At 38.5% G+C, this 15970-nt stretch overlaps 2 protein-coding genes across 6 annotated transcripts in view; one reads left to right on the top strand and one right to left on the bottom strand.

Moving 5' to 3' along the window:
- Positions 1-15970, bottom strand: part of TULP4 (TUB like protein 4) — a 224972-nt gene that overhangs the window by 175132 nt on the left and 33870 nt on the right. The window lies entirely within an intron of this gene.
- On the top strand, positions 5948-6770 carry LOC144314430 (ADP-ribosylation factor 3). The gene has a single exon (XM_077898504.1). It carries the CDS (start codon positions 6183-6185, stop codon positions 6726-6728), a length of 546 nt encoding a protein of 181 aa, XP_077754630.1. The 5' UTR covers positions 5948-6182; the 3' UTR covers positions 6729-6770.

Below are 15970 nucleotides of genomic sequence, written 5' to 3'. Positions count from 1 at the left end.
AACTGTGGGAGTGCCTAGCTGGCTTCAGGCAGAAGATCTCGGGGTCATGAGTTCAAGCCCCACACTGGGTGTGCAGCCTACTTTTAAAAAAGAAAGCATAGAACTATACACTAAAAAGGGTACTTTACATATTTTTTTAAAGATTTGAGAGAGAGAGCACACAAGCAAAGGGAGGGGCAGAGGAGAAGAGAGAGAGACTCAAGGAAACTCCATGCTGAGCACAGAGCCCAACACAGGGCTTGATCCCAGGACCCTGAGATCATACCTGAGCTGCAATCAAGAGTCACATGCTCAAATGACTGAGCCACTCACGCACCCTGAGTACTTTGCATATTTTTAAAAATAGTATTGGGTACACTGTAAATGCTACACATTACTAGTGATTATTAGCATTGCTGCTGTTATATACCAGGCATTAGGATGGGTGCCTTAAAGACAATTATAAGTATAGATCTGGTCCCACCTTCAAGGATCCTGCAGTCCAATGGTAAAGATTAGGCATTAACCATATAATTATGGCTATGAAAAATGCCATAAGGAAGAGAACTATAATGTTCTGAAACTGTAATCTGATGGAAAAACAGATGTTAAATATGTGAAGAAAGGATGGAAGCAGCAAGGGCAGATATCCATGCAAGTGAGATAGCATGTACAAAGACCATGGCAGAAAAGAAAACAGTATTTTGAAAAAACTCAAAAAGAACATTATTATGACATCTGGTCACACACATATCTACAATGAGTTATCACTTCACAGTAATTAGGATGGTTAGTATCCCAAAAAAAGTGTCAGCAAGGATGTGAAGAAATTGTACTGTTGGTAGGACTGCAAAATGGTAGAAGTGCTATGGAAAATAGTATGGAGGTTCCTCAGAAGAGTACCATAAGATCCAGCAATTCTACTTCTAGGTATATTCCCCAAAAAACTGAAAGCAGTACCTTGAAGAGAGATTTCTACATCCATGTTCACAGAAACATTATGTATAATAGCCAAGAGGTAAGAAGGAACCCCAGTGGCCCATCAGATGAATGGATAAATAAAACATAGCATATACATATAAAGGCGTATACATATAAAGGCATACTATTTGGCCTTAAAAAGGAAGGAAATTCTGACATATGATGAACCTTGAGGGCATTATGCTAAGTAAAACAAACTACTCACAAAAAGACAAATTATCCCATTTATATAAGGTACCTAGAGTAGTCAAACTCACAGAAACAGAAAGTACAATGGTGACTGCCAGGAGCTAGGCGGAGGGAGGAAAGAGAGGTTGTTGTCTACTGGGTACAGTTTCGGTTTTACAAGATGAAATAATTCTAGAGACTGGCTGCACAACAATGTGAATATATTTAACACTACTGAACTATACACCTTAGACATGGTTAAGATGGCATATTTTGTTATGCATTTTTCACAATTAAAAAAAGTATATGTTCACACACCCACACACAGACTCAGATGTAATCATATCACTACAGAATGCTTCGCCCCACCCATACCTTACCACCTATTTACAATTTTAACTAGTATATCACATCCCATTATCAAGAGAAAATTACAAGACATATTAAATAACAAAAAACAAAATTGAAGAGGCAGAGCATCATAACCAGACTCAGAAATGGCAGAGAGGCTGGAATTATCAGACCAGAAAGTTAAAATAACAATGATTAATACACTAAAGGCTCTAACAGATAAAATAGCATAAAAGAACAGATAAGCAATATACGCAAAGACCTGGAAATTAAAGAAAAAAGAAAAAAGAAAAAGCAACAAAAAAGAGACACCACAATCAAAAACACTGAGGAAACAAACACTGTAACAGAAATGAAGAAATGAAGCCCTTGATGGGCTTATTTGTAGAACTGGACACAGCAGAGGAAGGAATCACTTTACTTAAGACTATCTCAGTAGATAGAAACCACCAAAACTCTAAAGCAAACAAAAAAGACTGAAAGAAAACAGCATATCCGAAAATAGTGGGACAGCTACAAAAGGCATACCATACACATACAGGAATACTAGAAGAAGAAAGAGAGAAGGGAACAGAAGGAATATCTGAAACAATAAAGCCAGGATTATATGCCAAATTAATGTCAGACACCAAAGCAGAGATTTGGGAAGCTCAGAGAACACCAAGGAGGGAAAATGCCCCCAAAGCCATACCTAGGCATCACTTTCAAACTTCATAAATTCAAATATAAAGGAAAAAAATCCTGAAGGAAACCTGAAGGGAAAAAACACCTCACCCATAAAGTAAGATAAAATCTATACTTCTCCTCAGAGAAAAATCTATACTTCTCTCACATAAGTGAGAGTGAAGAGAGTGAAGTGAAATATTTAATGTCTTAAGACCCACTAACCTAGAATTCTGTACCCTGTGAACTTACCCCCAAAAGTGAAAGACAAAGACTTCTCGGACAAATAAAATTGAGGAAATCTGTCACCAGTAGACATACCTTACAAGAAATATTAAAAGAAGTTCCTTACAGAGAAGGAAAGTGATACAGGTCAGAAACTCAAACCTACGTAAAGAAAGAGAATCAAAGAAAGAAGAAGTAAAGGTAAAATTAAAACTTTAAGTTTTTATACTCTTAATTGATCTAACAGATGTTTGTTCATAGTTAATACCAAAAATGCATTCAATTACGTATGTGTGAAAAAATATATATGCTTACTTAAAAGGGAAATGAATGACAGCAGTGATACAAGGGACATGGGGAAGGAATTAGGATTACTTTGTCATTATAAAGTATTAAAACTACTCATGAAGTAGTATAATGTTATTTGAAAGTGGACTTAGGTTACTTATAAACATACATAGCAAACTCTAAGGAAACCACTAAAAAAAAAGTAAAGACAGGTATAACTGATATGCTAAAAGGAAAAAGAATCATATAAAATGCTCAAAACCATAAAAGACAGAAAAAGATTGGAAGACCAAAAAAACAAGGTCAAAGGACAAGGGCAACAAATACAAAACAGTAAGAAATAGGAAAATATTTTTTTTTTGAAATAGGAAAATATTAATGCAACTATCAATAATCACTGTGAACATCAACGGTCTAAATGTACCAATTAAAAGACACAGTTGTCAGAGTGGAGCAAGCAAACAAGAAACTTATTTTAAATATATTAGACACATATAAATTAAAAATACATGGATAAAAACATTTCATGCCAACACTAATAAAAAGAAAGTGAGAGTACCTGCTCAGACAAAGCAGACTTCAAAATAAGGGAAGGTACCAGGACATTAAATAAGGGTATTATGTAATGTAATGATAAAGCATCAAATCCCCCAAAAGACATCATGTGTTATGTACCTAACAACAGAGCATCAAATTACATGAGGCAAAAATGGTAACATTGCAAAGATAAAGTGATGAATCCACTATTATACTGCAGACTTCAAAAACCCTCTATCAGAAATAGACACATCCAGCAGGCAGAGAATCAGCAAGGATACAGTTGGAATTCAACATTACCATCAACCAAATGGATATAATAAACATCTATAGACTATTTTACCCAGCAAACCAGAATACACATTCTTCTCAAGTTCACATGGAACACTCAATGATATATACCACTTTCTGGGCCATAAAACACATCACAACAAATTTCAAAGAATAGAAATCATATAATTTCTGCTCTCAATCTACAATGAAATTAAACTAGAAAATAACAAAAGAAAGCTGGAAAGTCTCAAAATACCTGGAAATTAAACAATACATTTCTAGTGACACATGGATCATAGAAGACATCTCAATAGAAATTTGAAAAAAAAGAAAAAGAAATTTGAAAATATTCTGAACTAAATGAAAATGAAAACACAACTTAAAATTTATGAAATGCAGTGAAAATAGTGCTTACGTGGAAACTTATAGCATTGGATGCATATATTAATGATCTAAAATCAATCATCTAGGCTTCTACCTTAGGAAACTAGAAAAAGAAAAGGAAATTAAATCCACAGGAAACACAAGAAAAGAAATAATATGAATTAGAGCAGAAATTAGTGAATACCAACAATAGTAAATCAATGGAGAAAACTCAACAAAACTAAAAACTTGTTTTTTTAAAAAGATCAATAAAATTGAATGCCTCTAGGAGCACCTGGGTGGCTCAGTCAGTTAAGCATCTGCCTTCAGCTCAGATCATGATCCCCTGGATCCTGAGTTTGAGCCCCAAGTCAGGCGCCCTGCTCAGCAAGGAGTCTACTTCTCCCTCTCCCTCTGCCCCTACCCACTTATGTGCGCTCTCTCTCTCTCTCTCTAATAAAAAAATAAAATCCTTAAAAAAAATTTGATGCCTCTAGCCTGGCTAATAAAAAAAAGAGAGAGAGAAAGAGAGAAGACACAAATTACTAATATTAGAAGTAAAAGAGGGGACATCACTACAGGTCCCACGGACATTAAAACGATAATCAAGGATTACTATGAACAACTCCATGCCCACAAATTTGATAATCTAGATGATATAAACTAATTCCTTGAAAGACACAATCTGTGAAAACTTATACAAAAAAAGAAACAATCTGGGACACCTGGGTGGCTCAGTGGTTTAGAGCCTGCTTCTCTCTCTGCCTGTGTCTCTGCCTCTCTCTCTCTGTGTCTCTCATAAAGTAAATAAATAAATCTTTAAAAAAGAAACAATCTGACTAGTTCTATACCTATTTAAGAAATGGAATTAGTAATTAAGAACATTGCAAAAGAGAAAGCACCAGGCCCAGGTGGGTTCATTATATCAGTTTCTGTAACCTCTTTCATCAGGTGATAGAAGCAAAGAGAATACTTCCTAACTCATTCTATCTAGAGCTATCAAGTACTCCAAGACCCTTATACTGTTCAAGAGAGTGGTTAAAATGCTGATTAACTTCACACTTGATTAGTTTAGGTAAGCATGGTGAAATTTAAAGGGTAATCACTAAAAGACCAGAAACAAAAGTGGGAAGGGGTCAGTGGAAGATACTACATCTCAAATCAGTCCCCTAATAAGAAGAAAAAGAAAAGGCAGAATAAAATAAAAGAGATGGTAGAAATGTGTGTGTGTGTGTATGTGTGTGTGTGTATATATATAAATGTATATATACATATATACAAAAATGTATATATATAGTACTGCACAGTATATACAGTACAGTACTATATACAACACCACATGCAGTACCATACTATATTTATTAAAAAAAAATCCATATTTTCATCTGCCCTCTCAATTCCAAGCTGAAAAAAAAAAAGGTAAACATTCAGAAGATGTGAACATCACAATTAACAAACTCAGACAAAGGGCACCTGGGTGGCCCAGTTGGCTGGGTGTCAGACTCTTGGTTCCAGCTCAGGTAATGATCAGAGTGGTGAGATCAAGCCCCATATCTTTTGGGCTTGTGAACTCAGTGGGGAGACTGCCTCTCACTCTTTCTGCCCCTCCCCCTGCTCACACGCATGCTCTCTCTAAAATAAAATCTTTAAACAAACAAACTTGGTCAAAATGAACATATATAGAAACTTCTATCCAATTCAGAGGATGCATATTCTTTCCAAGCACAGAAAACATTAACAAAAATTTACTACATAAAGTCAGTCTCAACATATTTCAAAGAATAAGTATCACAGAGACTTATTATATGACTTAAAGCTATTAAGTGCCCCAAAAAACCATTAAGTTATAGTGATTACAAAAATATAAACTATAAAACCACATGCTAGAAATTTTTTAACAAAGTTAAGAAACACATTTCTAAATAACTTCTGAAACAAAAGAAAAAATCATAGTGGAAAGTTTATAATACTGAATATTAATTAATATACACCAAAACATGACCAGAAAGTATACTTTGTAGGAAATTTATTTCCTTAAGTGCTTATGACAGAAAAAAACAAAAAGAAATGTTGTAAATTAAGGAGCTAAATGTTCAATTAAAAACTACAGCATAAGGAAGGAGGGAGCCGGGGAGCGCGGCCAGGGGAGCAGCCGTGCCGGAATCGGCCGGGGGGAGTCGGAGGGAACGGAACCAGCGCCGAGCGGAACCTGCGGGGGCGGAGGCGGCGGCTGCGGCGGCGGAGCTGGGAGCAGGAACAGGATCAAGTTCTCCACACCCGGGACCAAGCCAAAACCAGACTCCCACTGCCCCCACTTGAGCCCTCCTATCCTCAGAAAGTGGTTGCTGGTGATCATGGGTAATATCTTTGGAAACCTTCTGAAAAGCCTGATTGGGAAGAAGGAGATGCGCATCCTGATGGTGGGCCTGGATGCTGCAGGAAAGACCACCATCCTGTATAAGCTGAAACTGGGGGAGATCGTTACCACCATCCCTACCATTGGGTTCAACGTGGAGACAGTGGAATACAAGAATATCAGCTTCACAGTTTGGGATGTGGGTGGCCAGGACAAGATTCGACCTCTCTGGAGACACTACTTCCAGAACACCCAAGGGTTGATATTTGTGGTCGACAGCAATGATCGGGAGCGAGTAAATGAGGCCCGGGAGGAGCTGATGAGGATGCTGGCAGAGGATGAGCTCCGGGATGCAGTGCTCCTTGTCTTTGCAAACAAACAGGATTTGCCTAATGCTATGAACGCTGCTGAGATCACAGACAAGTTGGGCCTGCATTCCCTGCGTCACCGCAACTGGTACATTCAGGCCACCTGTGCCACCAGCGGGGACGGGCTGTACGAAGGCCTGGACTGGCTGGCCAATCAGCTCAAAAACAAGAAGTGAGAGCCAGGCAGCCCTTTCCGACCACCCCACCCACCCCTGACATACCTACTGTCTCCCTGCCCCAGCCCTGCCCCAACCCTGCCCCTTCCTTCCCGTTGCCAGTGTGGCCAGGGCCCTGGGTATCATGTCCGCATGCCCAACAAGAGCCTTGCCTCTCCTGCTTCCCCTCTGCTCCCCTGTCCATGACCAGTCCCCAGTTGCTGTTCTGATGATGAATCATTCCAATTTATCAGATTTAAAACAAAAAAAAAAAAAAAAAAAAAACTACAGCATAGGGGCAGCCCAAGTGGCTCAGGGGTTTAGCCTTCAGCCCAGGGCATGAGATCCTGGAGTCCCAGGATCGAGTCCCATGTCAGGCTCCCTGTATGGAGCCTGCTTCTCCCTCTGCCTGTGTCTCTGCCTCTCTCTCTCTCTCTCTCTCTCGTGTGTCTCTCATGAATGAATAAATAAAATCTTAAAAAAAAAAAAAAAAACTACAGCATAAAGCAAAAGATAGTGCAGGAAGGAGATGATAAAGATAAAAACAGAAACTCATAAAATGGAAAAAAAGTAACATTAGAGGGGCTAAACCAAGCCAAATGTTGACTCTTCAAAAAAAAAAGTAATCAGACACAAACCTTTGGCAAGATAAAAGAGAAGAAGCACAAATAATAGTGTAAACAGAAAAGGGATGTAACTGTAGATATAGTGAAGATTTTTTTTAAAGATTTATTTTTTATTTATTTATAATAGACATAGAGAGAGAGAGAGAGAGAGAGAGGCAGAGACACAGGCAGAGGGAGAAGCAGGCTCCATGCCAGGAGCCTGACGCGGGACTCGATCCCGGGACTCCAGGATCGCGCCCTGGGCCAAAGGCAGACGCGAAACCGCTGAGCCACCCAGGGATCCCCTATAGTGAAGATTAAAAAGATAAAACAATATCATGAACAATTTGATGTGAAAAAATTTGATAACATATGAAGCAAACTCCTGGCAACATAATTCAACAAAACTAACTCAAGAAGAAAGAAAGTTTAAACTACTCCATAATCATTGCAGAAAATGACTCAGTTTAAAATCAGCCCACAAAGAAAACAGCAGGTCCAGATATTCTACAGATAAGTTCTACCAACATTCAAGGAACAGACCACAGCAGTATGACAGAAACTCCTCCAGAGAACAGAAGTTGTAATACCCACAACTAATTCTATGAGGCTACTATACTTTGATATCAAATCAAATATGGAGAGTGGAAGAATGGAAAATTAAAGGCAATTATCACTCATTAGTAAGATACAAAATTCCTAAACTGAGCATTAAATCAAAAGACATATAAAGAAAATTGTGATCAAATTGGGTTCATTGAAGGAATAGCATGCATCACAGCACCTGAACTCATCTCTGCCTAAGAACACCCTCCCGAGCCTGTCACTTAGGGCTCTTCACAGAATGACTCCATCCCTATCTTTTCAGCCCATCTTCCACCTTTGAGCTCTAAAACTTATGCTCCTTTTAAAGTATCCTTTCTGCTTGTACACCAAGCCCTAAACTTATCCTGCTGATTACAAAGCTCATTCCAAATCCCCCCAATTTTGGCCATCTTTCCAGATGCCTCTTCAAAAACACCCACTCCATACATCCCTGCCAGCCTCTCCCTACTGGGTGTGGACTTCTTTAATCTTGGCAGTATACTTTCCTATCTTTCTTAAGTTATTCATTCAATTCTCCGCCATACTGTAGGTATCTGAATCCCTGTATTTCCCACCAGCTTGGGCATTAAATGAACTGGATCTAATAGCTCAAGAACTCTGTGAAACATTTTGAAGCAGAGAGAGACATGGAGATATAAAGGAGAAATTAGGGGCGCCTGGATAGCTAAGTCGGTTAAACAGCTGACTTTGGCTCAGGTCGTGATCCCGGTCTCCTGTAATAGAGTCTCACATCTGGCTCCCTGTTCAGCAGGAAGTCTGCTTCTCCTTCTCCCTCTGCTCTTCACCCTACTCCCACTCATGCTCTCTCCCTCTCGAATAAGTAAATAACATCTTAAAAAAAAAAAAAAAAAAAAAAAGGAGAAAATAAGAGAAATGGAGGACAATTTAATTGGAATTCCGAAAAGGTAAGAAAAGAGAAAATGGAAAAGATCTGATAACATAATCACAGATTTGCCAGAATTGATGGAAGATCCACACTTGATTAGTTTAGGTGAGCATGGTGAAATTTAAAGGGAAATCACTAAAAGACCAGGAACAAAGGTGAGAAGAGGTTGAGGGAAGACACTACATCTCAAATCAATCCCCTGATAAGAAGAAAAAGAAAAGACAGAATAAAATAAAAGAGATGATAGAAATGCAAATGTATCAGTAATCACAACATATCAATGATTTAAAAATCTATCCTTCACAGTTAAAAGTATCAGATTACCCAAAGAAAAAATACAGTAAACCTCCCAATGCAGTCAAAAACCCACATGTAACTTTTGACTCCGCAAAAACTTAACTACTAATAGCCTACTATTAACTGGAAGATTTATTGATAATATAAACATATTATATTATTATAACTGGACATATATTTTGTGTGTTATATATATTACATACTGTATCCTTACAATAAAATAAGTTAAAGAAAATGTTCACCCTACTGTAGGTATCTGAGTCCCTATATTCCTCATTAGCTTGGGCGTTACTTAAGGGTAAGGACTTTTAGATGCCAAGGTATTTTTTTACAGTGTATACATCAACAAATGTATGTTCAATTTAATAAAAGTCCTTTTATTTGTATATGGTGTTAAATGTTTTCCCTTAGGAGCTATGATCCTGTATAGCAATAAAAATGCTTTCTCAATGATATTATAATTTTTTTTTTTTAAAATAGGCCAGTTAAGTACAGGAAGTCTTTCCACTGCCATGGGCAGAGATAAACAGATTCATGCACGCACAACTCTGGTCACAGTAATGCTACACAGTTTAATACACTTCATTCACCCTGTAATTTGAATCCAGATCTGTCTGGATCCCAAACCTGTATACCTCCAGTCTGCCTTCCTAAAACTTTTGCCCTGATCTATCTTTCTTATCATGCTGTGAATCTTCTGAGAGAGGGAAATATGCCTTCTCACTGAATCTCCAGACCTACATAACAACTCAATATTTGCTAAGGGAATGACAATTAAATGTAGGAAGAAGCCCAACATACAAAACCTTCCAAGAGTAAGTCTGTGCACTCACAAACTCACAAAATAAACTGAAAACCCTAAATGGTAAATCACAGGTTCTATTATATTCACTATCCTCTGATTAAAAAGGGAACTGCTTGTTTTGGAAATCTTTCCATTAAAAAACTGCAAATTTGGAGGCTCTTAAAAGGCTAGTAAGTTCCAGTCACCTAAACATTAGTCTTGATACAGCACTGATATAGTCATAATAGTAAATATGTCAAATATAATTATATTTGAAATAAAATTTGTTTTGACCTACTAATATACTTATTTATTTATTTATTTATTTATTTATTTGGGGGGCATGCATGCATATGGGGCTGAGGGGCACAGGGAAAGAATCTCAAGCAGACTCCCCACTGAGCGGGGAACTCCACTCAAAGCTCAAACTCATGACCCTGAGATCATGACCTGAGCTGAAATCAAGAAATCCAAGAGTTAGGGAAGTCTGGGTGGCTCAGTGGTTGAGAGTCTGCCTTTCGCTCAGGTCGTGATCCCAGAGGCCCAGAATGGAATCCTGCATTAGTCTCCCTGGAGGGAGCCTGCTTCTCCCTCTGCCTATGTCTCTGCCTTTCTCTCTGTGTCTCTCGTGAATGAATAAAATCTTTGAAAAAAAAAAGAAAGCAAGCAATCAAGAGTCAGATGCTCAACTGACTGGGCCACTTAGGCACCCTTAATAAATACCATTACAATGTGGGCTTCAAAGTAGCTAAAAATGTCCCCAAGCTCCTATCAGTGACCACTTGCAGTGTTCAGGCGGTATCACCACAGTGAAGTTTACCATGAATACCAGTAATACAGGATCTTTTTCACAGATGAATGTCAACGCAGCACACTCAAACCAGTTATGGTCTAGCACATTATCAAGAATAAACAGATTTAGGTGCAGTGAAGAAATTACCCTCCTGGTCATGGCTACAGAGGAAACACAAAATATAAATACTTTCCTTCATAAAAAAGAAGAAAAATAAAAATAACTGCCAGGGAAAAATAAAGTATGTGGCAAAACAACTGTACATTAGTTCCACTACCACATTCCTTATTCCTGGAAATTATTTTATGTGTATAAAACAGATACAAATTATTTTAGTAAATCTGAATATTAATATGTCTTTTGGATTCTTAAAGCTTACTAAGCTTATTGCAATACTAACATAAATTTCAGTAAAATTTTTAACTTGCAACTTGAAGTTCTTTCCAAAGAAACTGAATTGGATTATAATAGATAATAGCAATTTGTTATTTTTCTTAATTTTTACAGCCAAATATTTTCATGAATACCTATTTATTGTTAAACAAAAATGAAAACAAAGCACCAATTTACATCATGATGAGTAAATCTGTTTTCACATCTGCTGCCATCTTTTTTGCTTGCAAAAATAATCCCCTGGCACTTTCATGTTTTTCATATAGAAAGGGCTCAAATGGATGGCTGAAATGCAGCCAGCAACTGCACAGAGAAGAGTCCTGGCTCTGGCCCAGCCTCAGATGGGTTCTATGGGAGGGATAACTTCCAAGTGATTCCTCCCTGGTTCCAATGGTAAGCGGGAGTGCCTGACCCTCAGCCAACAGATGGACAGCGCAGACACAGAAAGTGGGCGCGACTGTTCTTGGAGGCTTTGCAGTGGGGCAGAGGGCGGGGCAGAGGGCAGAGAGGCCAGGGACCAGAGCTAACTGATGACCCAGTGCCTGCCCTTACAAATGGACACATCTGCAGTTGTAAACATGTGCCTGGGGCTACAGAAGCCGTTGCGGGGTGTCAGTAATTTCCAGCACGAGAGAGAGCCTCAGCTTAGTGAACAGCACTTATAAACATGCCTGGCACCGAATGAATGAGCAGTCCTGGACTGTAAAGAAAACTGCTCCAGAAAACCAGGTAGGAATCATCTCAGCCATCAGGCACACAGAGAGCAAAATACACACATCTATTTCATAAATGGCCAGCAAACGTATTTTATTTTTGCTTTGTCAAAACTCTCATAAGGATCATAATGACTTTTCTGAACAGAAATATTTTTATAACAATAAAAAAACTCATAACAATGGCATTACACATTTAATCAAGCCACAGTAAATGAATACTATAAAACACCTATCAAGTAACCAACCAAAGACTAGATAATATAAAGTTAATATAAAAACACAAAATCTGGGATCCCTTGGTGGCGCAGCGGTTTAGCGCCTGCCTTTGCCCCAGGGCGCGATCCTGGAGACCCGGGATCGAATCCCACGTCGGGCTCCCGGTGCATGGAGCCTGCTTCTCCCTCTGCCTATGTCTCTGCCTCTCTCTCTCTCTCTCTCTCTCTCTCTCTCTGTGTGTGACTATCATAAATAAATAAAAATTAAAAAAAAAAAACACAAAATCTGGTCCCTGGACTTATTAAACAGTTCACAATCTAGCCATGGAAGCAAAACTAATAAACATGAAATGATCATAGAACAATTAATAGTGAAAATGTGGGAGCCTGTATGGGCTTGGACAATCAAAGATCTCATGGAGTCAAACCAGCAGAAGAAAAGCATTTGAGCTGAAAATCAGGAGGACTGAGTCTCTGTACTATTTGTGACTATCTGAGGGATGGAGAAGGAAGAACAGGACCATTTGTGGTAGATGTCAAAGCTCCCCTATGAGGTAGGTATTACCCCCATTCTACAGACAAGGAAACTGAAATTCATATCTTAGGCAGATTACTTGCCTACTGTGGTCTCCGTTTTTTCATTGTAAAATAAACATAAATCAATCGCTTTCAAACTGGGACTAACCAAGCACCAAAGTTTTCTGGCAGTGACTCAGAGCCCTCAAGTGGGCATAGCCCTGAGCCAGATGTACCAAATCCTCTGGTCAAAAGCCAATTCCCATTCCCCATGGGAAATATTTTGCTGTCATAACCCCAGCACTAAGAATAGTACCTACTATATATTGAGTGATACATAAAAACTTGAGGAATGAATGAATAGATGGGACAAATGGCACCCCACAATCAACTCTAACGTGACTCTCATTCATGGTGGCTCATTTCCTTATATGTTTAGTAATGTTCTGTTGTTTGTTCATATTCCGGAGCTCTTAATCAGTGGGTTGACTGCATCATTTTTTGGGTTTGTTTTTTAAAATTTTATTTATTCATGACATACACGGAGAGAGAGGCAGAAACACAGGCAGAGGGAGAAGCAGGCTCTCTGCAGGAAACCTGATGTGGGACTCAATCCCCAGACCCTGGGTTCACTTGCTGAGCCAAAGGCAGACACTCCACCACTAAGCCACCCAGGCATCCCTGAGTGTGTCATTCTTTCAAAGCAGATTTGTGTTTAGTCCTTCTAAGCCCTTGGGTGCTTCCAGCCCAGAAGTATTGAGAAGAGTTTCTAGTCTGCAGTTGTCTAGACCATGTAGGTAACATAAATTCAAATCCTAAACCAAACTGGTTCATAAAATGCTTTAAAAAAAAAAAAAAAAAAGCTTCCTCCCTTTGCTAATGGGTGTTCTCTCCCCACCTTCAGCCCTAGCCTCGCTCTTCAAAGAGGTTCTAATGAAACTCCATATCCCTGAACTCCAGGTACCTGGTATCAGCAGAGCTCCCCTCCATGTCCCCTCCCACTCTTCCTCTTTCTCTCAGGAATGCTCACTCTTCATTCTCTTTTTCCCCACTTGTGAGTTTCTCACTTTCTTGCAAAAAAAAAAAATGATAAAAGGATGTTTATTTTATCTTCTCCAGTATTTCTACTGGAAGAGTTCAAAGCAGGAAGGCTTTCCAGAATACCCGGTCAGCCTCATTTCCAGGAACAGGGGGCCAAGGATAGTCTACCACCTACCACCTTCAGGTGTAGGTTTAGACATCATCCCCACGGTGAGCAAGGGCTGAAACCAGGTAAGCAGTCAAAGTAGGAGATAGCCAGCATGGGTGAGGGAAACACAGAAGCCAACAGGAGAGCTAGGATTAGCTAGAACGGAGGCCAACCTTTGGTGTGGCAAGGAAAGACCGGCAGGGACAGTAGACAAAAGCAGCTGACTTCATAATAATAAAGAAACCAACCTGAACTTAGGAAAGAAGTTCTGAAGGATAACTGGACGGCAGAGAATACAATGGTTATATTTACTAGACTGCCACCAATTAAAGAGGACAGTTCAGGAACATAGTACTCTCTCATGAATTTACAAAAAAAATTCATGACAAGTCCACAGATCCAAACTTAGATCCAATTCAGGTAGGAGGTATGGCAGAGAATAGGAGAAAAGCAGGAGATATGACAGTGGAAATGAAGTACAGGAAACGAGATGAAGCGGACGTTCCATTATTGGAAACAAGTTACCAGTTGTGCTATGCTACTGGAAGATTCAGAGCACAGGCCAAATCCTGTCACATTCTACATCAAGGAGCTATTTTACACAGGAATTTGGTTATTCACATTGGGGAATAAGTGGAGCATCACCAAAGACTTGGAAACTCTTTTTACTTCGATTCAATGATTATTGAATGTAGCCAGGCAAACTGCTTCAAGATTTTTTTATTATTTCCTTTTATTGTAACAATAACCACAAGTGGGAAATAGTTACTAGTCGGTAAAATAAAGTTCAAGGAAGCTGAATAAGGACCCACAGTTACACCACTACATCTTAGCACTTATAGATCCATACCTTCATAGATTTTCATGTAATATAACATTCTACATATGAAACAGTTAAAAACAGTTTCTCAAAACAGTTTCTCAATTTTGAATTCTGAGAAATGGCTGATATGTAATGGGATTCATCAAGAAAGGTATCTGTGTCCCTGAAAGTTCTAGATACTTGCTTCCCACAGGTGTGGTTGCAATAATACTACCAAGAATGAAAAATGGAAGGGAAAATTCAGTAAATTTGTAGTACTGCTGAATAAGTGTACAAATAAAACATGAGAAAATATATCAGGAATTTAAATCTCCACTGTTCTTGTATCTGATCAGTAGAGTAACACTTCCTCAGAAAACTGTACTACTTCAAATAAAAGAGTAGACAGATACTGGGTAGCAGGAAAAAGGATAATGATCCAAATCTTCCCTTAAACTACATTTCAATTAAGGCCTGTAATCATCGCTGGAGATAATGAATATGAGTCTTGGGTTCAGGCAATGATTTATGTCACCCAGGTTCTCAGAAAGGATTCATAATCATTTATCAAAAGCTTGGCTTTTAGAAGAAAGAGATCAGCTCTATTTCCTTCAAGTTCTTACTCCACAATCTTAAGATCTTAAATAAAGTAGTATGTATCCACATAAATTTGGAGATACTCAGCAAGACCAGGATGAAATAAGAAAGAAAAATTGGGGTGCCCAGGTAGCTCAGTCAGGCATCCAACTCTTGATCTCAGCTCAGGGCTCAAATCTTGATCTCAGGGTTATGATTTCAAGCCCTGCATTCAGGCCCCCGGGAAGCCTACTTAAAAAAAGAAAGAAAAGAAAAATTGACCAGAATTAACAGGAAAAAAAGCTTGTAGTACCAACAGGCATAAACTCAAAACAAGTACTTAATGACTAATGAATATGTACTTTGTATTAATGAATCTATTAAAAATATGACTCTCTCCAGAAAAAAAAGCACGTTATAAAAAGCACATACAAAATAAGTAAGATTATTTACCATCTTATAAAACAATTTTACAAGGAGAAACAGTTAAGAAATTGGAGACAGTAAAAATGTTAACACTAAGCACAAAAAACTTGGCCTTCAATCAAGGCTACAGGACACTCATGATAGCTTACATAAATCTTATTATTAGAAATGAAGAACCTGTCTAGTTACCCAGGAAAGACAACTTTCCCTAGTACTCAATGCTGAAAAAGTGTCAACATTAAAGCACTACAGGAGAGCCTCTGGATGATGGAAAAGATAACGTCTACAACAACCTCACACAAATGCAGAACAGGATTTATAATTATTTCCAAGAGCAAGCATGAATAAAATTTTAACATTAATGGGTAATTCTGGAAAAGCAATTGTTTGAGGGCTAGGATAATATGGTCCAAAATGTACTATAGATAGAACAGAGAACATGCCCTTCCCATTGTTCCT

Source organism: Canis aureus, chromosome 1, assembly GCF_053574225.1.
Source record: "Canis aureus isolate CA01 chromosome 1, VMU_Caureus_v.1.0, whole genome shotgun sequence".
Classification (NCBI taxonomy): Eukaryota; Metazoa; Chordata; class Mammalia; order Carnivora; family Canidae; genus Canis; species Canis aureus.
Note: the sequence above shows the minus strand (reverse complement) of the source record. Positions and strands in the feature narration are given on the sequence as shown.